General features: G+C 46.1%; 1 protein-coding gene across 3 annotated transcripts in view; it reads right to left on the bottom strand.

Moving 5' to 3' along the window:
* LOC106612079 (protein Daple) overlaps window positions 1-15851 on the bottom strand; it is an 84467-nt gene extending 68616 nt beyond the window's left edge. Inside the window, exons 1-21 of one of the 3 annotated variants that reach the window (XM_045724135.1) lie at window positions 15602-15851; window positions 14087-14235; window positions 13571-13679; window positions 12801-12870; window positions 12640-12698; window positions 12413-12502; window positions 12141-12281; window positions 11768-11916; window positions 11422-11503; window positions 11164-11322; window positions 6201-6347; window positions 5869-6061; window positions 5538-5668; window positions 5234-5305; window positions 3459-4208; window positions 3071-3250; window positions 2468-2808; window positions 2070-2229; window positions 1537-1872; window positions 1162-1323; window positions 748-1025 (exon numbers count right to left, since the gene is read on the bottom strand). In XM_045724135.1, the coding sequence (XP_045580091.1) occupies window positions 748-1025; window positions 1162-1323; window positions 1537-1872; window positions 2070-2229; window positions 2468-2808; window positions 3071-3250; window positions 3459-4208; window positions 5234-5305; window positions 5538-5668; window positions 5869-6061; window positions 6201-6347; window positions 11164-11322; window positions 11422-11503; window positions 11768-11916; window positions 12141-12281; window positions 12413-12502; window positions 12640-12698; window positions 12801-12870; window positions 13571-13679; window positions 14087-14235; window positions 15602-15661 (3818 nt within the window). In that variant the 5' untranslated portion in view covers window positions 15662-15851. The remainder of the gene's footprint in view (window positions 1-747; window positions 1026-1161; window positions 1324-1536; window positions 1873-2069; window positions 2230-2467; window positions 2809-3070; window positions 3251-3458; window positions 4209-5233; window positions 5306-5537; window positions 5669-5868; window positions 6062-6200; window positions 6348-11163; window positions 11323-11421; window positions 11504-11767; window positions 11917-12140; window positions 12282-12412; window positions 12503-12639; window positions 12699-12800; window positions 12871-13570; window positions 13680-14086; window positions 14236-15601) is intronic. The other 2 variants (XM_045724136.1, XM_045724137.1) reach the window with 2 other exon arrangements.
* Between the last annotated feature and the right edge of the window lie 2195 nt (window positions 15852-18046).

The raw sequence follows: 18046 nt of genomic DNA, 5'->3' as shown, positions 1-18046 counted from the left end.
AGATCCCTGTGTTCCCAACCTTCCCTCCAGCTCCCTGTGTTCTCTACCTCCCCTCCAGATCCCTGTGTTCCCTACCTCCCCTCCAGATCCCTGTGTTCCCTACCTCCCCTCCAGATCCCTGTGTTCCCTACCTCCTCTCCAGATCCCTGTGCTCCCTACCTCCCCTCCAGATCCCTGTGTTCCCTACCTCCCCTCCAGATCCCTGTGTTCCCTACCTTCCCTCCAGCTCCCTGTGTTCCCTACCTTCCCTCCAGATCCCTGTGTTCCCTATCTCCCCTCCAGCTCCCTGTGTTCCCTACCTCCCCTCCAGATCCCTGCGTTCCCTAACTTCCCTCCAGATCCCTGTGCTCCCTACCTCCCCTCCAGATCCCTGTGTTCCCTACCTCCTCTCCAGATCCCTGTGCTCCCTACCTCCCCTCCAGATCCCTGTGTTCCCTACCTCCCCTCCAGATCCCTGTGTTCCCTACCTCCCCTCCAGGTCCTTGTGTTCTTTACCTTCCCTCCATCTCCCTGTGTTCCCTACCTTCCCTCCAGATCCCTGTGTTCCCTATCTCCCCTCCAGATCCCTGTGTTCCCTACCTTCCCTCCAGCTCCCTGTGTTCCCTACCTTCCCTCCAGATCCCTGTGCTCCCTACCTCCCCTCCAGATCCATGTGTTCCCTATCTCCCCTCCAGATCCCTGTGTTCCCTACCTTCCCTCCAGCTCCCTGTGTTCCCTACCTTCCCTCCAGATCCCTGTGCTCCCTACCTTCCCTCCAGATCCTTGTGCTGTGTCTCCAGGTTACGGTTGCTGCTCCTCAGATAGGAGTGTTTATCCAGCAGCTCCTCTAGCTCTGCCTCCTGCCTCTGCTGCAGCGCTGTCATTCGCTCCTGGTCCCTCCTCAGCCCCTCCGTCCTGACCAATGACTCCTCATGTTCCCTGGCCCACACCTTAGACTCCGCCTCCAAAGCAGCACACCTGGCCTCGCTCACGCTGCACCTCGCCAACGCTGCTGCATGCTGGAAGCTCAGGGACGCCTGTTCCACCTGGGAGAGGAGGGGGATGTTGGAAATCAAACACTGTGACACTCGGATACAGGTGACAGTATTACAGTCTCTGAAGTGGTGAGAGGCCACAGTTTCAGTATAGTAACTATATAAAACAATAGTTGCTGTATGATACCTGTAGCTGAGTGTTGAGTGTCTGCAGCTTGGTGCAGGTCTCTTGCAGGCTGATAGAGTGATGTTGCAGGGTGTTTATCTGCTCCCTCAGGTGGCTACTGGCTGCCTGGGACTGAGACAGCTGGGATAGCAATACCTCCCGCTCCGCGCCCACCGCTGCATTCTGAGGGGGAGGTGAGAAAGAGATGATTTGACTTGAGACAATTGACAATCCCATGACAAGTTGTCACAGCATATATCAGCAGATTAGAATCTGCCAGGTGAACACACACAGACACACACCTCCCTCTCCTAACCCACCGCTGCATTCTGAGAGGGAGATGAGGGGTAGGGGGTATGGCACAGCAAAAAACGTCAGGTGAACACACACACACACCTCTCTCTCCAGGTCTATCAGTCGTTCACTCATAGACCAGTCCATCTTCTCTACTCTAGCATCTGAGGTCATACAGAGGTCATGGCCCTCCTTTGGTTGGGCATCTTTAGCCTCTGGGTGCTCTAGTGTGAGTCTGTCTGAGGATGTAGCCTTCCGTATGTTAGCAGGGCTTTCTGGTGGGAAATTAGCAGAGACGGCATCTCTTTCCCACTTCTCTGAAAGGAGAAGGTGAGCGCTAACAGTCTTCAGTTCGGCCTCCACCCTCTCAAACTCCTGCTTCAGCCGTGCAGCCTCATTGGACAGTTCTTGGGACTGCACCTTCTCATTGGCTAGCTCCTGTGGGAAAAGGAAAGGGTGAAAACGGATTTCTAGGCTCAAGGCACACACACACACACACACACATATACACACACATATACACACACACACACACACACACACACACACACACACACACACACACACACACACACACACACACACACACACACACACACACACACACACACACACACACACACACACACACACACCTGAGTCAGAGATCTAATTTTATTCTGGGCTTCTGTGTTCAGCTCTTTAAGCTCCTGGCTCTCGTTCTCCAGACCCTGTAGCCGAGTACCGAGCTCCTTCTCCAGGTCTTGTAATTGAGCACAGAGCTCCTTGGATTGAGACAGCTCCTGACACACATGCCTATAGAAACAGCGAGATCAACTAGGTCAGACCCATAATACGGTAATAGCTCAGAAACACACTGTATGTACATGTAAGGGGCTGTTGTGCTACCTGTATTTTAAAGTAAATATCTGTGTGTGTGTGTGTGTGTGTGTGTGTGTGTGTGTGTGTGTGTGTGTGTGTGTGTGTGTGTGTGTGTGTGTGTGTGTGTGTGTGTGTGTGTGTGTGTGTGTGCAGGTCCAGGGGTGTGAATCACCTGTGCCCTGTCTCCAGACTGCAGGCCCTCTGGTTGCTGTGTTCCAGGGCTGATGCTGTGCTCTGTAGCTGCTGCCTCAGCCTGGCCGCCTCCCTCTCCCTCTGCCTCTGCTCCTTCCGTTGGCTGTCCAGCTCTCCCTGACACGCCTCCTTCTCCTGCTCCAATCGTGAGGCCTCCAACAGAGCCTGGTTCCGCCCCCGGGTCAGAGACTCTACCTCTAGTGCTAACTCACGAAGCTCTGCCTCTAACTCCTCCTCATTGCGCCTTGAGGATTCCAGACTCCTCTCCTGGTGCTCTAGCTCCGCCCTCAGGGCTTGGGTTGTCAGCTCCAATTGGTCACCCTGGCAAGCAAGGTAGCGTTCAGGATCACAGTATTCAGTGACATTGTGTAATCTAGGCCTGATCTTTCTGTTGGTAGCAGTGTGTGTGTGTGTGTGTGTGTGTGTGTGTGTGTGTGTGTGTGTGTGTGTGTGTGTGTGTGTGTGTGTGTGTGTGTGTGTGTGTGTGTGTGTGTGTGTGTGTGTGTGTGTGTGTGTGTGTGTGTGTGTGTGTGTGTGTCTGTGTGTTAAGCAGTGCATAGTGTGTGTATTGTAGCAGTGCCACCTTGCGTTGGGCAGTGCGTAGGGTGTCCACAGAGCTACGGAGGGTCTCTCTCTCTCTCTCCAGCGTGGCTCGCTCCCCCTCCAGAGTAGCGATGACCGAGGCCTGCATCAGCTGCAGCTCAACCTGGCTCCGCAGACGACATAGCTCCTCCTCCATCTGCAGGCCCTCCGCCTGCAGCACCTAACACACACCAGAGAGGAATGATGTGGAAGGGACAGAGGGATGAACCATCTGACAGACAGACTACAGTAAGGAGGACTAGGAAGACTAAGGATGGAATGAATGGACAGATGATGGTACTCTACGGAAGACTATGGATGGATGGATGGATGGATGGATGGATGGATGGATGGATGGATGGATGGATGGATCGTGATGGGTTCCATACCTCTATCTGTCTCTTGGCCTCCGCCAGGCTCTCTGTAGCCTTCCTCAGTCTCTGGCCCTCGGCCTCCAGTAGCACCAGTCTCTGCTCAGCCTCCCAGGCTTTCCTGCTCTGTTCCACCAGCTTGGAGTGCAGGTCCTGGGCTACAGATGCCTGCCTGTCAGCCTGCTCCAGGGCATGCTGGAGCTCAGAGGCCAGGCGCTCCACGTCAGGCCCAGGGAACACACACACGTCTTTGTCCACTGACTTTTTTTCCACTGACTTTTCTTTCTCTTCATACTTTGTTTTTGGCAGTTTCTCTTCTTCAGTGGCTGGGTATGGGTCTTCTATCTCTTTCTGGTTAATGTCTGCCTTCCCGAGATCTTCTTCCTTGTCATTTTTTACATGTTTTATATCTCTTTCTCTCCCGATCTCCTTCTCACCTTCTTCTTCTCTCTTTTTAGGTTTCAGAACCTGATCCTCTACTTGCACCTCTATCTCTTCAGGATGGAGCAACTCTGCCCCAACTCCAGCTTCTCTTTGGGTTCTGATGATGTTGGCTCCCCTCTCACTGTCCAACCCTCTCCGGGCAGTACCCTCCCCTTCTCCTCTTGAGGACTCAGAACCTTGGACTCCCCTCTCTCCCCTCTCCTCATTATCTCCCCTCTCCTCCTTCTCTCCCTTCTCTCCTTCTTCCTCAATACTTTGATGCTTTGTCAACAGCAGTTCCAGGCTCTTTTTCAAAGTGGCATTTTCGTTCTTGACATTCTGAAACTGAGAGTGGAGAGGAGGGTAGACAATGACAAGAACAGTTAATGTGTCAGACGACACAGTGAGGTCACATCCAGATACATGTCAGACAACACACTGAGGTCACATCTAGATACATGTCAGACAACACAGTGAGGTCACATCTAGATACATGTCAGACAACACAGTGAGGTCACATCTAGATACATGTCAGACAACACAGTGAGGTCACATCTAGATACATGTCAGACAACACAGTGAGGTTACATCTAGATACATGTCAGACAACACAGTGAGGTCACATCTAGATACATGTCAGACAACACAGTGAGATCACATCTAGATACATGTCAGACAACACAGTGAGGTCACATCTAGATACATGTCAGACAACACAGTGAGGTTACATCTAGATACATGTCAGACAACACAGTGATGTCACATCTAGATACATGTCAGACAACACAGTGAGGTCACATCTAGATACATGTCAGACAACACAGTGAGATCACATCTAGATACATGTCAGACAACACAGTGAGGTCACATCTAGATACATGTCAGACAACACAGTGAGATCACATCTAGATACATGTCAGACAACACAGTGAGGTCACATCTAAATACATGTCAGACAACACAGTGAGATCACATCTAGATACATGTCAGACAACACAGTGAGGTCACATCTAGATACATGTCAGACAACACAGTGAGGTCACATCTAGATACATGTCAGACAACACAGTGAGTTCACATCTAGATACATGTCAGACAACACAGTGAGGTCACATCTAGATACATGTCAGACAACACAGTGAGGTCACATCTAGATACATGTCAGACAACACAGTGAGGTTACATCTAGATACATGTCAGACCACACAGTGAGGTTACATCTAGTTACATGTCAGTGTAACGGTTTAGTGAACCACACCCCCGTGATGAGTAACGTTCTCTTAGACCTGAAGACTTTTGTTTGCCTCCTAGGCTTTAGCTCAGAGGGTTAACACATACTTGTCCAAACCCAGTCGGTCACATCAGCTCACCTCTCTTAGTGTATTCTGATGTTCTGCCTCCAGACAGGCCAGCTCCTCCCTCACCTCCGGCAAATCAGCTTGCTGCAAAATACAGCAGACAGTTGGATCCTCCAATAGCAATACCCTTAGCCTGGACACTAATACATGTACTTGGCAAGCCAAAAGGTTCCCTGTGTAGATGCTCATTCTTCTCAAGGTTCATTTTCCTTGCTACTGTTGCCTTTGCCAGCCCTCTGGAGGTTTACTCTAGACTCATTCTATTTTGATTGATTGATTGATTGATTGATTGATTGATTGATTGATTGACACTTACCCTCTGACCCCTGACCTCCTGTTCAGACTGCAGGTCCTCCAGACGTCTCCTCAGCTCGGCATTCTCATTTTCAGCTCCCAGAAGTCTCAGTGACGACGCCTCACCCACCTCCACACTCAGAGGCTTCAGATCTGACGGGGGGGACGGGTGGACGGGTGGACGGGTGGACGGGGGACGGGGGGACGGGTGGAGAGATATATAATTGCATTGCTTTGGCAACAGTGGTAACCATTCATGCCATTAAAGCTTATTTGAATTTGAATTAGAGAGGAGGGGTAGTTGACAACAATTTAACTGAAAAGACACACAACAGACAGGCAGACTGACTGACCTATATCTTCTCTTAGCTCCTCTCTTAGCCCAGCCTCCTCGTCAGACTCCACCTCTGATTGGTGGAAATGTCGAGCCGCTGTCATCGTGCCTGTATTGTTGTTGTTATGTCTAAGCACCTGTCTAAGCTCCGCCTCCAGGCCCATGTTCATCTCTAACAGCTCATCGACCCTCTGCCTCTCAGTGTCCTGCTCCTACACACACCAGCAAATTAGTGAAAATGTCTATGTGAGCCCAACCAGCAGATGCCAAATTCCTTACTTGTGATTCACAAACATGTTTGGTTAATACACACACACACATTACCACATACACATTACCATCATTACCTACCCCTTCCAGGTCTATGAGTCTCTGTCGCAGCAGCAGATTGTCCCTCTCCAGCTCCCGTAGGCTGGAGCAGCGTTGCCGTGTGTCTGCCAGCTGCTCCTCCAGCAGGACCCGAGTCTCCTGCAGCGCCACACACAGCTGCTGCTGCTCCTACAGGGGGTTGCACACAGAGACAGGGGACAGAGACACAGAGAGAGACAGAGAGAGACATGGACAGAGACACAAAGAAAGACAGGGGATAGAGACAGAGAGAGAGACAAAGACAGAAACACAGCCAGAGAGAGAGAGAGAGAAGGACAGAGACACAAAGAAAGACATATGATAGAGACAGAGAGAGACAAGGACAGAGACACAGAGAGAGATGGGGCATGGAGACAGAGACAGGGACAGGGGATAGAGACAGAGACAGGAACAGAGACAGAGAGAGAGACAAAGACAGAGACACAAAGAAAGACAAGGGATAGAGACAGAGAGAGAGACATATTGTAGAGAGGGGACCATCAGGTACTAATGGCCTGGTACTCAGCGCTCCATTGTCCCTCCATCAGGTCCTAATGGCCTGGTATTCAGGGCGCTATTGTCCCTCCATCAGGTCCTAATGGCTTGATATTCAGGTCTCTATTGTCCCTCCATCAGGTCCTAATGGCCTGGTACTGAGGGATCTATTGTCCCTCCATCGGGTCCTAATGGCCTGGTACTCAGGGCTCTATTATCCCTCCATCAGGTCCTAATGGCCTGGTATTCAGGGCTCTATTGTCCCTCCATCACGTCCTAATGGCCTGGTACTCAGGGCTCTATTGTCCCTCTAACCACTCTGACATCAATGCAAATGCATCAAAATCACATCAAACACTTATCAAAACAGTAGGCCTATCATACTTTTAAAACTCAACTCACTGTGATTCATCAATTTGAAGACAGAAGTTCAACAGCAGGTTGAAATAGTGTAAAACATGGTTGTTGTGGATGTTGTTTCAAAGCCAACACAACAAAATGGACAGCGCTTTCTATTGTGATGATTCATTCAAAACATCCATATACATATTAGAGCTCATGCATATGCATAAGGTTATGATCCCAAGCCCGAAAAAAATAACTGAATTAAATTGCTACAATACATAGCCTACCGCATATTACTGTATTATTATGCGTACTGGATGGACTGATTACCTTGTGCTGCGCTCCCAAATGCATATCCATGATTCTGGGGGAGAATGTATAGCCCTAGGCGATGCTGTTGGTTCATTGATTGTGCAGGACGGTTTACCTACAATTAGTGAATTTATATTTGATTTTGAATAGCCTAGTAATAGAGAATCTTTTATATTTTCATACTTAATTGGTTGAGCTATACAGAATATCTTACCACCATGCGTTTCCATCTCCTACTCTCTCTACTTTATTCCTTTCTCGAGCACTCAGACGCGTGGTCAACCGTTTAGTGAAATATGTTTTGTTACTATCGATGTTCCTGAACATATTTCACTTAGTTTCCCAAATGAAGCACTGTGTAGTTGCAGGAACAAGGATGGAGAGCCCATGGCATACAGAGTTTGGGCGAAATATCACCTGTCGGGCAGCGAGAGCAGGCTCCTCAAACAGGAATATCACCTGTCGGGCAGCGAGAGCAGGCTCCTCAAACAGGAATATCACCTGTCGGGCAGCGAGAGCAGGCTCCTCAAACAGGAATATCACCTGTCGGGCAGCGAGAGCAGGCTCCTCAAACAGGAATATCACCTGTCGGACAGTGAGAGCATGCTCCTCAAACAGGAATATCACCTGTCGGACAGCGAGAGCATGCTCCTCAAATAGGAATATCACCTGTCGGACAGTGAGAGCATGCTCCTCAAACAGGAATATCACCTGTCGGGCAGCGAGAGCAGGCTCCTCAAACAGGAATATCACCTGTCGGACAGTGAGAGCATGCTCCTCAAACAGGAATATCAAATGTCGGGCAGCGAGAGCATGCTCCTCAAACAGGAATATCACCTGTCGGGCAGCGAGAGCAGGCTCCTCAAACAGGAATATCACCTGTCGGACAGCGAGAGCATGCTCCTCAAACAGGAATATCACCTGTCGGGCAGCGAGAGCATGCTCCTCAAACAGGAATATCACCTGTCATGCAGCGAGAGCATGCTCCTCAAACAGGAATATCACCTGTCGGGCAGCGAGAGCATACTCCTCAAACAGGAATATCACCTGTCGTGCAGCGAGAGCATGCTCCTCAAATAGGAATATCACCTGTCGGGCAGCGAGAGCATGCTCCTCAAACAGGAATATCACCTGTCGGGCAGCGAGAGCATGCTCCTCAAACAGGAATATCACCTGTCGTGCAGCGAGAGCATGCTCCTCAAACAGGAATATCACCTGTCGTGCAGCGAGAGCATGCTCCTCAAACAGGAATATCACCTGTCGGGCAGCGAGAGCATGCTCCTCAAACAGGAATATCACCTGTCGGGCAGCGAGAGCATGCTCCTCAAACAGGAATATCACCTGTCGGGCAGCGAGAGCATGCTCCTCAAACAGGAATATCACCTGTCGGGCAGCGAGAGCATGCTCCTCAAACAGGAATATCACCTGTCGGGCAGCGAGAGCAGGCTCCTGAAACAGGAATATCACCTGTCGGGCAGCGAGAGCATGCTCCTCAAACAGGAATATCACCTGTCGGGCAGCGAGAGCATGCTCCTCAAACAGGAATATCACCTGTCGGGCAGCGAGAGAATGCTCCTCAAACAGGAATATCACCTGTCGGGCAGCGAGAGCATGCTCCTCAAACTGTGGTTGATGCGTGGAGTGAAATAAGTGTTTGTATTTATTTCTCAACTGCTCATATTAAGCACAGCTCCGTAACCGAAGTATCCTACAAAATGGACCGGCGGGAAAGTGCGCGGCCTCCATTCCCTACTCGAGTGCATGCAGATAGCGTATTTTTCCCCCTGCCCCTGTTCCTACGAATCCTACCTAATTGATTACTAGATTTAATTGAGAATAGTCTGATGGGTGAAAATATGATCACTTGATGAGAAAACATCTGTGCAGCCTGAGGCAAGGAACAGAGCCCAAGTTGTTTTTGCGACTTTCTCAAATCATCAACAGTCTATAGTGGCATCATGCAGCCCATATATGTTTTTATTTCTAAGACATTCTAAGATGTGTTTAATTCACAACTGAAGTTGCCAAATAGTTCTAAATCTAGCATATAGGTTTCAAATGATCACTTTTAAACTCAACATAGCCATTTCATGTGCGCACTCGCCCCATAATGGCAAAAATATCCTTTCTATTTTATTCAGCTAACTTCAATTATATTCTTCTTACTATAAAATCATATAAAATAAAATAATTGCTCGGGACTTATAAGCATATCTTGTCAGCTAAATGAACAAGCCTACAGCCTATGTCATGGCGCATAGCCAGATAACATAGGCAGACAGTAGGGCAACTCTTATTCTGTTCTTCTGAAATACATTTTCATCATATCATAATGTTTCTTTAGACCTGATTAAAATAAATCATGGATTTATTGGGATGGTGTAGGTTAAATTGATGAATTATACTTTTTTAATGTAGACGTTCCAAAGGCATGCATCAGCAGCTTGTTGGAGGCCTGGAGACGCTTAACATGTTTGTGTTAATTAACCGTCAATTACCGTGAGACCAGCAGACTTTTACCTGACAATAACCGGCTGACTAAATGTCCTGCCCGCCGCAGCCCTACTAGCACCTACAGTACCTAGCACCTATACTACATGTAGAAACTGCAACAGTGTCATCAATATTGAGGGAGATCACCCACTGTAAGCCCATCTGCAAACACAGAGGGGAAGTAGCTTGGGAAGGGGCTAAGGGTTGTTTTTGGAATGGGCCAACCATCAGCTGTGTGGCTACAGTTGACAGTAGAGTTGGTGTGGTGTGGTACCTTCAATTGTGTCTGTCAACAGTGTGTTGTGTATTGGTGGCGATACCTTCAGTAGTGTCTCTGTGTACTAAACAGTGTGGTGTATTGGTGGCGATACCTTCAATAGTGTCTCTGTGTACTAAACAGTGTGTGGTGTATTGGTGGCGATACCTTCAGTAGTGTCTCTGTGTACTAAACAGTGTGGTGTATTGGTGGCGATACCTTCAATAGTGTCTCTGTGTACTAAACAGTGTGTGGTGTATTGGTGGCGATACCTTCAGTAGTGTCTCTGTGTACTAAACAGTGTGTGGTGTATTGGTGGCGATACCTTCAATAGTGTCTCTGTGTACTAAACAGTGTGTGGTGTATTGGTGGCGATACCTTCAGTAGTGTCTCTGTGTACTAAACAGTGTGGTGTATTGGTGGCGATACCTTCAATAGTGTCTCTGTGTACTAAACAGTGTGTGGTGTATTGGTGGCGATACCTTCAATAGTGTCTCTGTGTACTAAACAGTGTGTGGTGTATAGGTGGCGATACCTTCAATAGTGTCTCTGTGTACTAAACAGTGTGTGGTGTATTGGTGGCGATACCTTCAGTAGTGTCTCTGTGTACTAAACAGTGTGTGGTGTATTGGTGGCGATACCTTCAGTAGTGTCTCTGTGTACTAAACAGTGTGTGGTGTATAGGTGGAGATACCTTCAATAGTGTCTCTGTGTACTGAACAGTGTGTGGTGTATAGGTGGAGATACCTTCAATAGTGTCTCTGTGTACTAAACAGTGTGTGGTGTATAAGTGGAGATACCTTCAATAGTGTCTCTGTGTACTGAACAGTGTGTGGTGTATAGGTGGAGATACCTTCAATAGTGTCTCTGTGTACTAAACAGTGTGTGGTGTATAAGTGGAGATACCTTCAATAGTGTCTCTGTGTACTAAACAGTGTGTGGTGTATAGGTGGAGATACCTTCAATAGTGTCTCTGTGTACTAAACAGTGTGTGGTGTATTGGTGGAGATACCTTCAATAGTGTCTCTGTGTACTAAACAGTGTGTGGTGTATAGGTGGAGATACCTTCAGTTGTGTGCGAGTGACTTCCAGGCTGCGTAGTCTATGAGTGCAGCTCTGTAGTTCTGTATGCAGCTGCTCGGCTCTGCCTGCACGGTCACGAAGACAGTCCAGCTCGTCACGCAACGCACGCATTCCCCGCACCTCACCTTGAAGACTGCGGTTCTGCCCAACACACACAAGATGGAGGTGAGTTCAGAGGAGGACAAAAGTAGTGTAACGTTCCGGTACAGTTACTGGTAGTGCTGCTACAGAAAATCTTGCCTCTTTCTGAAGTTTCTTCAACTGCTCCTCCATAGTTTGAACTTCCTGCTTGTAGTCCAATAGTTGATCTCCTTTGTCTTCCCTATAGAAACAGATGTCATTATTTCAATAGTATTGTGCTACTAAACTACAGACACCTCTTACAAAATAGTCCTCTTCCAATTTAAAAACCTTTAACACACACACACACACAAACTTGCCTTTGTCTTCCCTAGAAATGGACAACATAGTTCTAACAGTTACCAGACATCTCTCAAAGAAAAGTCTTCCTCCAACTTAAAACCTTTTTGATGCACACAAGGACATGACCGTCTCACACACAAGCATACACACACACATGTCTTACAGTTCTTGTCTGAGGAATCGTAGTTTGGCCCTGCTGTCTGCTAGCTGGACAGCCAGACTCTGGGGCAGCTCCTCAGTGTGACCACCTGGGGGCGCCATGAGCGACTCAGCCTGCTGGACCTCGCTCGTCAAACACAACTCTGCTATCCTCTGGGGAGGGGGGGGTAGCAAGAGGTGACAGGTAGGTGATTAAATCAGGACCAGGTTCTGTGTGAATCTGTGAGTGTAAGAAACCCTTAGAGCTTTTTAAATCAAGTTTGACACAGTGACGCTTTCACTGGGAATACACTCTCCTATAGGAGGCTGAATGGCTGAAAAGCCTGGTTTTGTAATTAAATTCCTCTTCTGTTGTTCTGGACATTATGTGTGTGTACCTCCAGGTGTGTGTCTCTCTGTGCCAGCAGGCCTTGGATCTGTCTGGCCATGGAGCCAAACAGCACCTGTAGCTCCACCTCTTCCAGCCCTCCCAGCTCCTCCCACTGCAGCGGCAGAACCGCTCTGGGGTCCTGGGTCACCTGCAGGAACAACACTTTCTTACCTCACTATGGTAATAACGGTATTTGACTGAGCATTCCGGGACAAAATGGCTGACTTGTGGTGAACGTTAATGGTGGATATGGGTAGAAGAGTAGGGAACTGAACCGACCTCCTGGATACAGTTGGCAATGGCAGTTTGAGTCTCGATGTCCAGCGTCTGGATTTGCTGTATGAATGTTTCCTTCCTCTCACACTGTTGCTGACCAACAATTAGTAGTCAGTAAGGTTGGTAAAGTTACAATTGCAGTGTGTGTGTGTGTGTGTGTGTGTGTGTGTGTGTGTGTGTGTGTGTGTGTGTGTGTGTGTGTGTGTGTGAGAGAGAGAGAGAGACATCACCTGTATCGCACATCCCAGTAAAAGCAGTAGCAATCTCCTCAACTCTTCCAACGCTGCCTCTGCAAGTTACAGCTCTTATGACTATCTTGTTCCCATCACACTCTCATAGACAACATAGAAGGCCAATCAGAGATACTGTACTTTTTACTGGCTCTTTTTACCTGTTAGGGGATCTTGCCCCAAAATGGCAGTGTTTGGAAGAGGCATCAGAATCAGCTGCTGTAGGTCATCCTATAGACAGAATGACAGGGTTTGAGCAAAGAGAGAGCTTGAAGGGATAAAAATATTGATTGATTGTAATTTCCCTAACCACATTGCAGTTGATACTCAAATCAACATTGAAATTACAAAACCTTCCACTAGCATCCTGTTGGCCAGTTCAGATTAAAATAGAAACACAGACGACGTTAGTGGGGAAAGTAGGGCTACTTGTTCACGTCTGTTCTACGTAGTACAATGGCTATATTTGGTTCTCAGACACAAGCCCTGGTAGAGAGAAATTAGGCTGCAGAGTGACCATATGCAGATGGTGTTTTAAGGTTCCACAACACAAAGCAAAAAGTGAAACCACAAGAAATAAAATTACATTGTAGGACCACCAGACATGATGGAATTGTTGTCATGACAAACAGTCCTGTCAATAAATTGTATCCAAAATATTTCTGAATATTCCCTGAATATTCCTTGAAACTCACTGGTGTCCCTCCCATGATGAGCAACTGTTCAGAGGGTTTGAATGACTTATAAAAAAGCAGGAACTGAAACAGCGAAGACTCATGTTTTTGTGTGTTTAATGCATTGTATCGGACTTAAGTTCATTTCTCAGAGAGATTTGACTGGATGTCTCCCTAGGCTTAAGTCTGGACCTTGTACAGTAAATTGCTCTGACTAAGACACGATTGTGTATCAAACACGACACAAATACCAATACCTGGTAGAAGGCCCTGAGGTGTCGGTTGAGGATGGAGAAGTTCTGGACTCTGAGAATCTGGTCGTCTCTTCCACTGCGGTACAAATGCTCCAGCTTGGGGTTGGGGTCTCTGGGAATGACAGACAGACAGACAGACAGACAGACAGACAGACAGACAGACAGACAGACAGACAGACAGACAGACAGACAGACAGACAGACAGACAGACAGACAGACAGACAGACAGACAGACAGACAGACAGACAGACAGACAGACAGACAGACAGACAGACGAAGGTGAAAGGCACGGCTTATTTAATACAACAGCCGGCGTGGGGCTTGAGCCAGTGTGCTCTACTACCTCTGCCATAAAAGCCCTCACCTCTTGGCAGAGAGGTGAGGGCTCACCTGCAACCCGGTATTTCACTAGCTATAATACCTTTGATCGGGTAAAGTAAAAAATTTATTTAATTGAATTCTTCAGTACACATTCCTTTAGCCATAACATTAGGAGCATCTGCAAAGGTGTGAACTTACATGATCCTCATGACCTCGTTGAGAAAGATCCCATTGGTCAGCCTCAGGTAGCGGTCATGGGAATTCTGGGACTTGTAGTTCACGTCCATGTACTGGTTGTAGAGCATGACGTTGTCCTCCCTGTCCACTACACCATCAAAGAGCTGTACCTGAGGGAGGGTGGATCCTATTAAGAGCTCAATTCAATCCGTAGAGCTGAAGATCCGCTTTATAGCGCGATTGACAATTAAAGGCAATGTTCCCACAATCGCGGATACTGCATTCACGGTAAACGCTGCATACATTGGCTCAATCTTAAATTAGGGTTTGGCCGGGGTAGGCTGTCATTCTAAATAAGAATTTGTTCTTAACTGACTTGCCTAGTTAAATAAAGGTGAAATAAAATAAATAAGGGGGTTTTGCTGCTAACAGAGAAAACTGTTATCTAGAATCTGTGGTGTAGATCAATGAAAGCAGAGATGGTCATATTTTACTTAGAAAAAAACAGGAAAGGGAATAGGAAGTGACTGCTATAAGGAAAAACAACAAGAAACATTCTAAGAGCCAGGGTATAGAAAGCGACAGCTATAAGGAAAAACAACAAGATACATTCTAAGAGCCAGGGTATCAGAAGTGACTGCTATAAGGAAAAACAACAAGATACATTCTAAGAGCCAGGGTATCAGAAGTGACTGCTATAAGGAAAAACAACAAGAGACATTCTAAGAGCCAGGGTATAGAAAGCGACAGCTATAAGGAAAAACAACAAGATACATTCTAAGAGCCAGGGTATCAGAAGTGACTGCTATAAGGAAAAACAACAAGAGACATTCTAAGAGCCAGGGTATCAGAAGTGACTGCTATAAGGAAAAACAACAAGAGACATTCTAAGAGCCAGGGTATAGAAAGCGACAGCTATAAGGAAAAACAACAAGATACATTCTAAGAGCCAGGGTATCAGAAGTGACTGCTATAAGGAAAAACAACAAGAGACATTCTAAGAGCCAGGGTATCAGAAGTGACTGCTATAAGGAAAAACAACAAGATACATTCTAAGAGCCAGGGTATCAGAAGTGACTGCTATAAGGAAAAACAACAAGAGACATTCTAAGAGCCAGGGTATCAGAAGTGACTGCTATAAGGAAAAACAACAAGAGACATTCTAAGAGCCAGGGTATAGGAAGTTGTGAAAAGGAGAAGTTAGAGAGCTAAGTGTTGTTTGCTGTCCTTTTCATGTGACAAACGTTTTGACAAGCATTTGCATCTGATTCAAGTTCAACTCAATCATGTTTGTTATAACTCCTGTAAATAAAGAGCAATAAACGAATCATAAAATGGCATAATCTGATGTGAGAAAAAAATATTATTTACAGGTTGTTTATGTACAGGATTTGAGTGTGTTGATACTCCATAAATTTAAAACAACAGCAATAGGCTATGTGTTTTTAGGTTTTATTAAAGACTATTCATTATCATGAATATCTAGGCCTACTACTATAGAATCTTAAAGTGATTTAAATAAGCTTTCAAACATACCCAAGTCACCAACGCACTTTCCATGAATTCTTCTAGAAATGCCATTATGTTAGAGTCCATGGTGTCGCATAATAAAGAATTTACAAACTTCTATAAAAATATAAATAAAATATATCCTACATTAAAGCAATTTTACTAAAAAGTTAAAAAAGAATCCATCTTGCGTTAAATCAAGTGGTTTGACATTTCTGTTCCCCTCTTCTCCTCTTTCTTCCTCTATCTCACTTTTTCAGTTAGTGCTGGTGGTGATTACCGTTCTCCTAGCAGCAGGACATTAAAGCTGGCACGATCGCAGATTTCTTTTTAGAAATAAGAGTCACCCTGCAAAGACATGCTAAACTTTGGGAATATCTAGTGCAGTAGAACTGTTTTTCACAGAACTACAACCACCTTAGAAAAAAAAGATTGATCATTTGACATATTCCATTTTTGATATTGTATTATTTATGACAGAATTGATTTTAAAAGTTTACACAAATAGTGGTATGTGTAGGCTATATTTAAATGAATATACTTTCAATAAATTACAAATATACAGTGCTTTGGGAATTATTCAGCCCCTCTTGACTTTTTCAACATTTTGTTACGTTACAGCCTTATTCTAAAATGTATAAAAAAATAATATCCTGAGCAATCTACACACAATACCCCATAATGACAAAGCAAAAACATAATACAGAAGTATTCAGACCCTTTGCTATGAGACTCAAAATTGAGCTCAGGTGCATCCTGTTTCCATTGATCATCCTTGAGATGTTTCTACAACTTGATTGGAATCCACCTGTGGTAAATTCAATTGATTGAACATGATTTGGAAAGGCACACACCTGTCTATATAAGGTCCCACAGTTGACAGTGCATGTCAGAGCAAAAACCAAGCCATAAGGTTAAATATATTGTCTGTAGAGGTGCGAGACAGGATTGTGTCGAAGCACAGATCTGGGGAAGAGTACCAAAAAATGTCTACAGCATTGAAGGTCCCCAAGAACACAGTGGGCTCCATCATTCTTAAATGGAAGAAGTTTGGAACCACAAAGACTCTTTCTATAGCTGGCCGCCTGAACAAACTGAGCAATCGGGGGAGAAGGGCCTTGGTCAAGGAGGTGACCAAGAACCCGATGGTCACTCTGACAGAGCTCCAGAGTTCCTCTGTGGAGATGGGAGAACCTTCCAGAAGGACAACCATCTCTACAGCACTCCAACAATCAGGCCTTTATGGTAGAGTGGCCAGACTGAAGCCACTCCTCCATAAAAGGCACATGACAGCCCGCTTGGAGTTTGCCAAAAGGCACCTAAAGGACTCTCAGACCATTAGAAACAAGATTCTCTCGTCTGATGAAACCAAGATTGAACTATTTTCCTTAATGCCAAGCGTCACATCTGGATGAAACCTAGCACCATCCCTACGGTGAAGCATGGTGTTGGCAGCATCATGAGGTGGGGATGTTTTTCAGCGGCAGAGACTAGTCAGGATCAAGGCAAAGATGAACGGAGCAAAGTACAGAGAGATCCTTGAGGAAAACCTGCTCCAAAGTGCTCAGGACCTCTGACTGGGGAAAAAGTTCACCTTCCAACAGGAAAATGACCGTAAGCACACAGCCAAGACAACGCAGGAGTGGCTTCAGGACAAGTCTCTGAATGTCCTTGAGTGACCCAGCCAGAGCCTGGACTTGAACCCGATTGAACTTCTCTGGAGAGACCTAAAATAGCTGTGCAGCAATGCTTCCCATCCAACCTGACAGGATCTGCAAAGAATGGGAGAAACTCCCAAAATACAGGTGTGCCAAGCTTGTAGCGTCATACCCAAGAAGACTCGAGGCTGTAATCGCTGCCAAAGGTGCTTCAACAAAGTACTGAGTAAAGGGTCTGAATACTTATGTAAATGTGATATTTCAGTTGTACTTTTTTATAAATTAGAAAACATTTCTAAACCTTTTTTTGCTTTGTCATTATGGGATATTGTGTGTAGATTGATGAGGGGAAAAAACTATTGAATCAATTATAGAATAAGGCTGTAAGGTAACAAAATGTGGAAAAAGTCAAGGGGCCTCAATACTTTCCGAATTCACTGTATGTTATTGGAATTACTCAATAATAGTCTGCAAAACTTTAATTGGTTTCTTATGCTGGGCAATGTGGCTGCAGGTAGCCTAGTGGTTAGAGCATTGGACTAGTAACCGAAAGGTTGCAAGATTGAATCCCTGAACTGACAAGGTAAAAATCTGTTGTTCTGCCCCTGAACAAGGCAGTTAACCCACTGTTCCTAGGCTGTCATTGAAAATAAGAATTTGCTCTTAACTGACTTGCCTAGTTAAATGAAGGTTAAATAATAAATAAATAAAATACAGTGTGCTGATGACTCCTCACTCCAGCTTACTCACTCCATTCACTTGTGTACAATACACTGTATATATAGGATACTTATTGGCTTGTAGAAAGAAACCT

Source organism: Salmo salar, chromosome ssa09 (genome assembly GCF_905237065.1).
Source record: "Salmo salar chromosome ssa09, Ssal_v3.1, whole genome shotgun sequence".
NCBI lineage: Eukaryota > Metazoa > Chordata > Actinopteri > Salmoniformes > Salmonidae > Salmo > Salmo salar.
The sequence above is the reverse complement of the archived record's forward strand: the minus strand, read 5'-3'. Positions and strand labels throughout refer to the sequence as shown.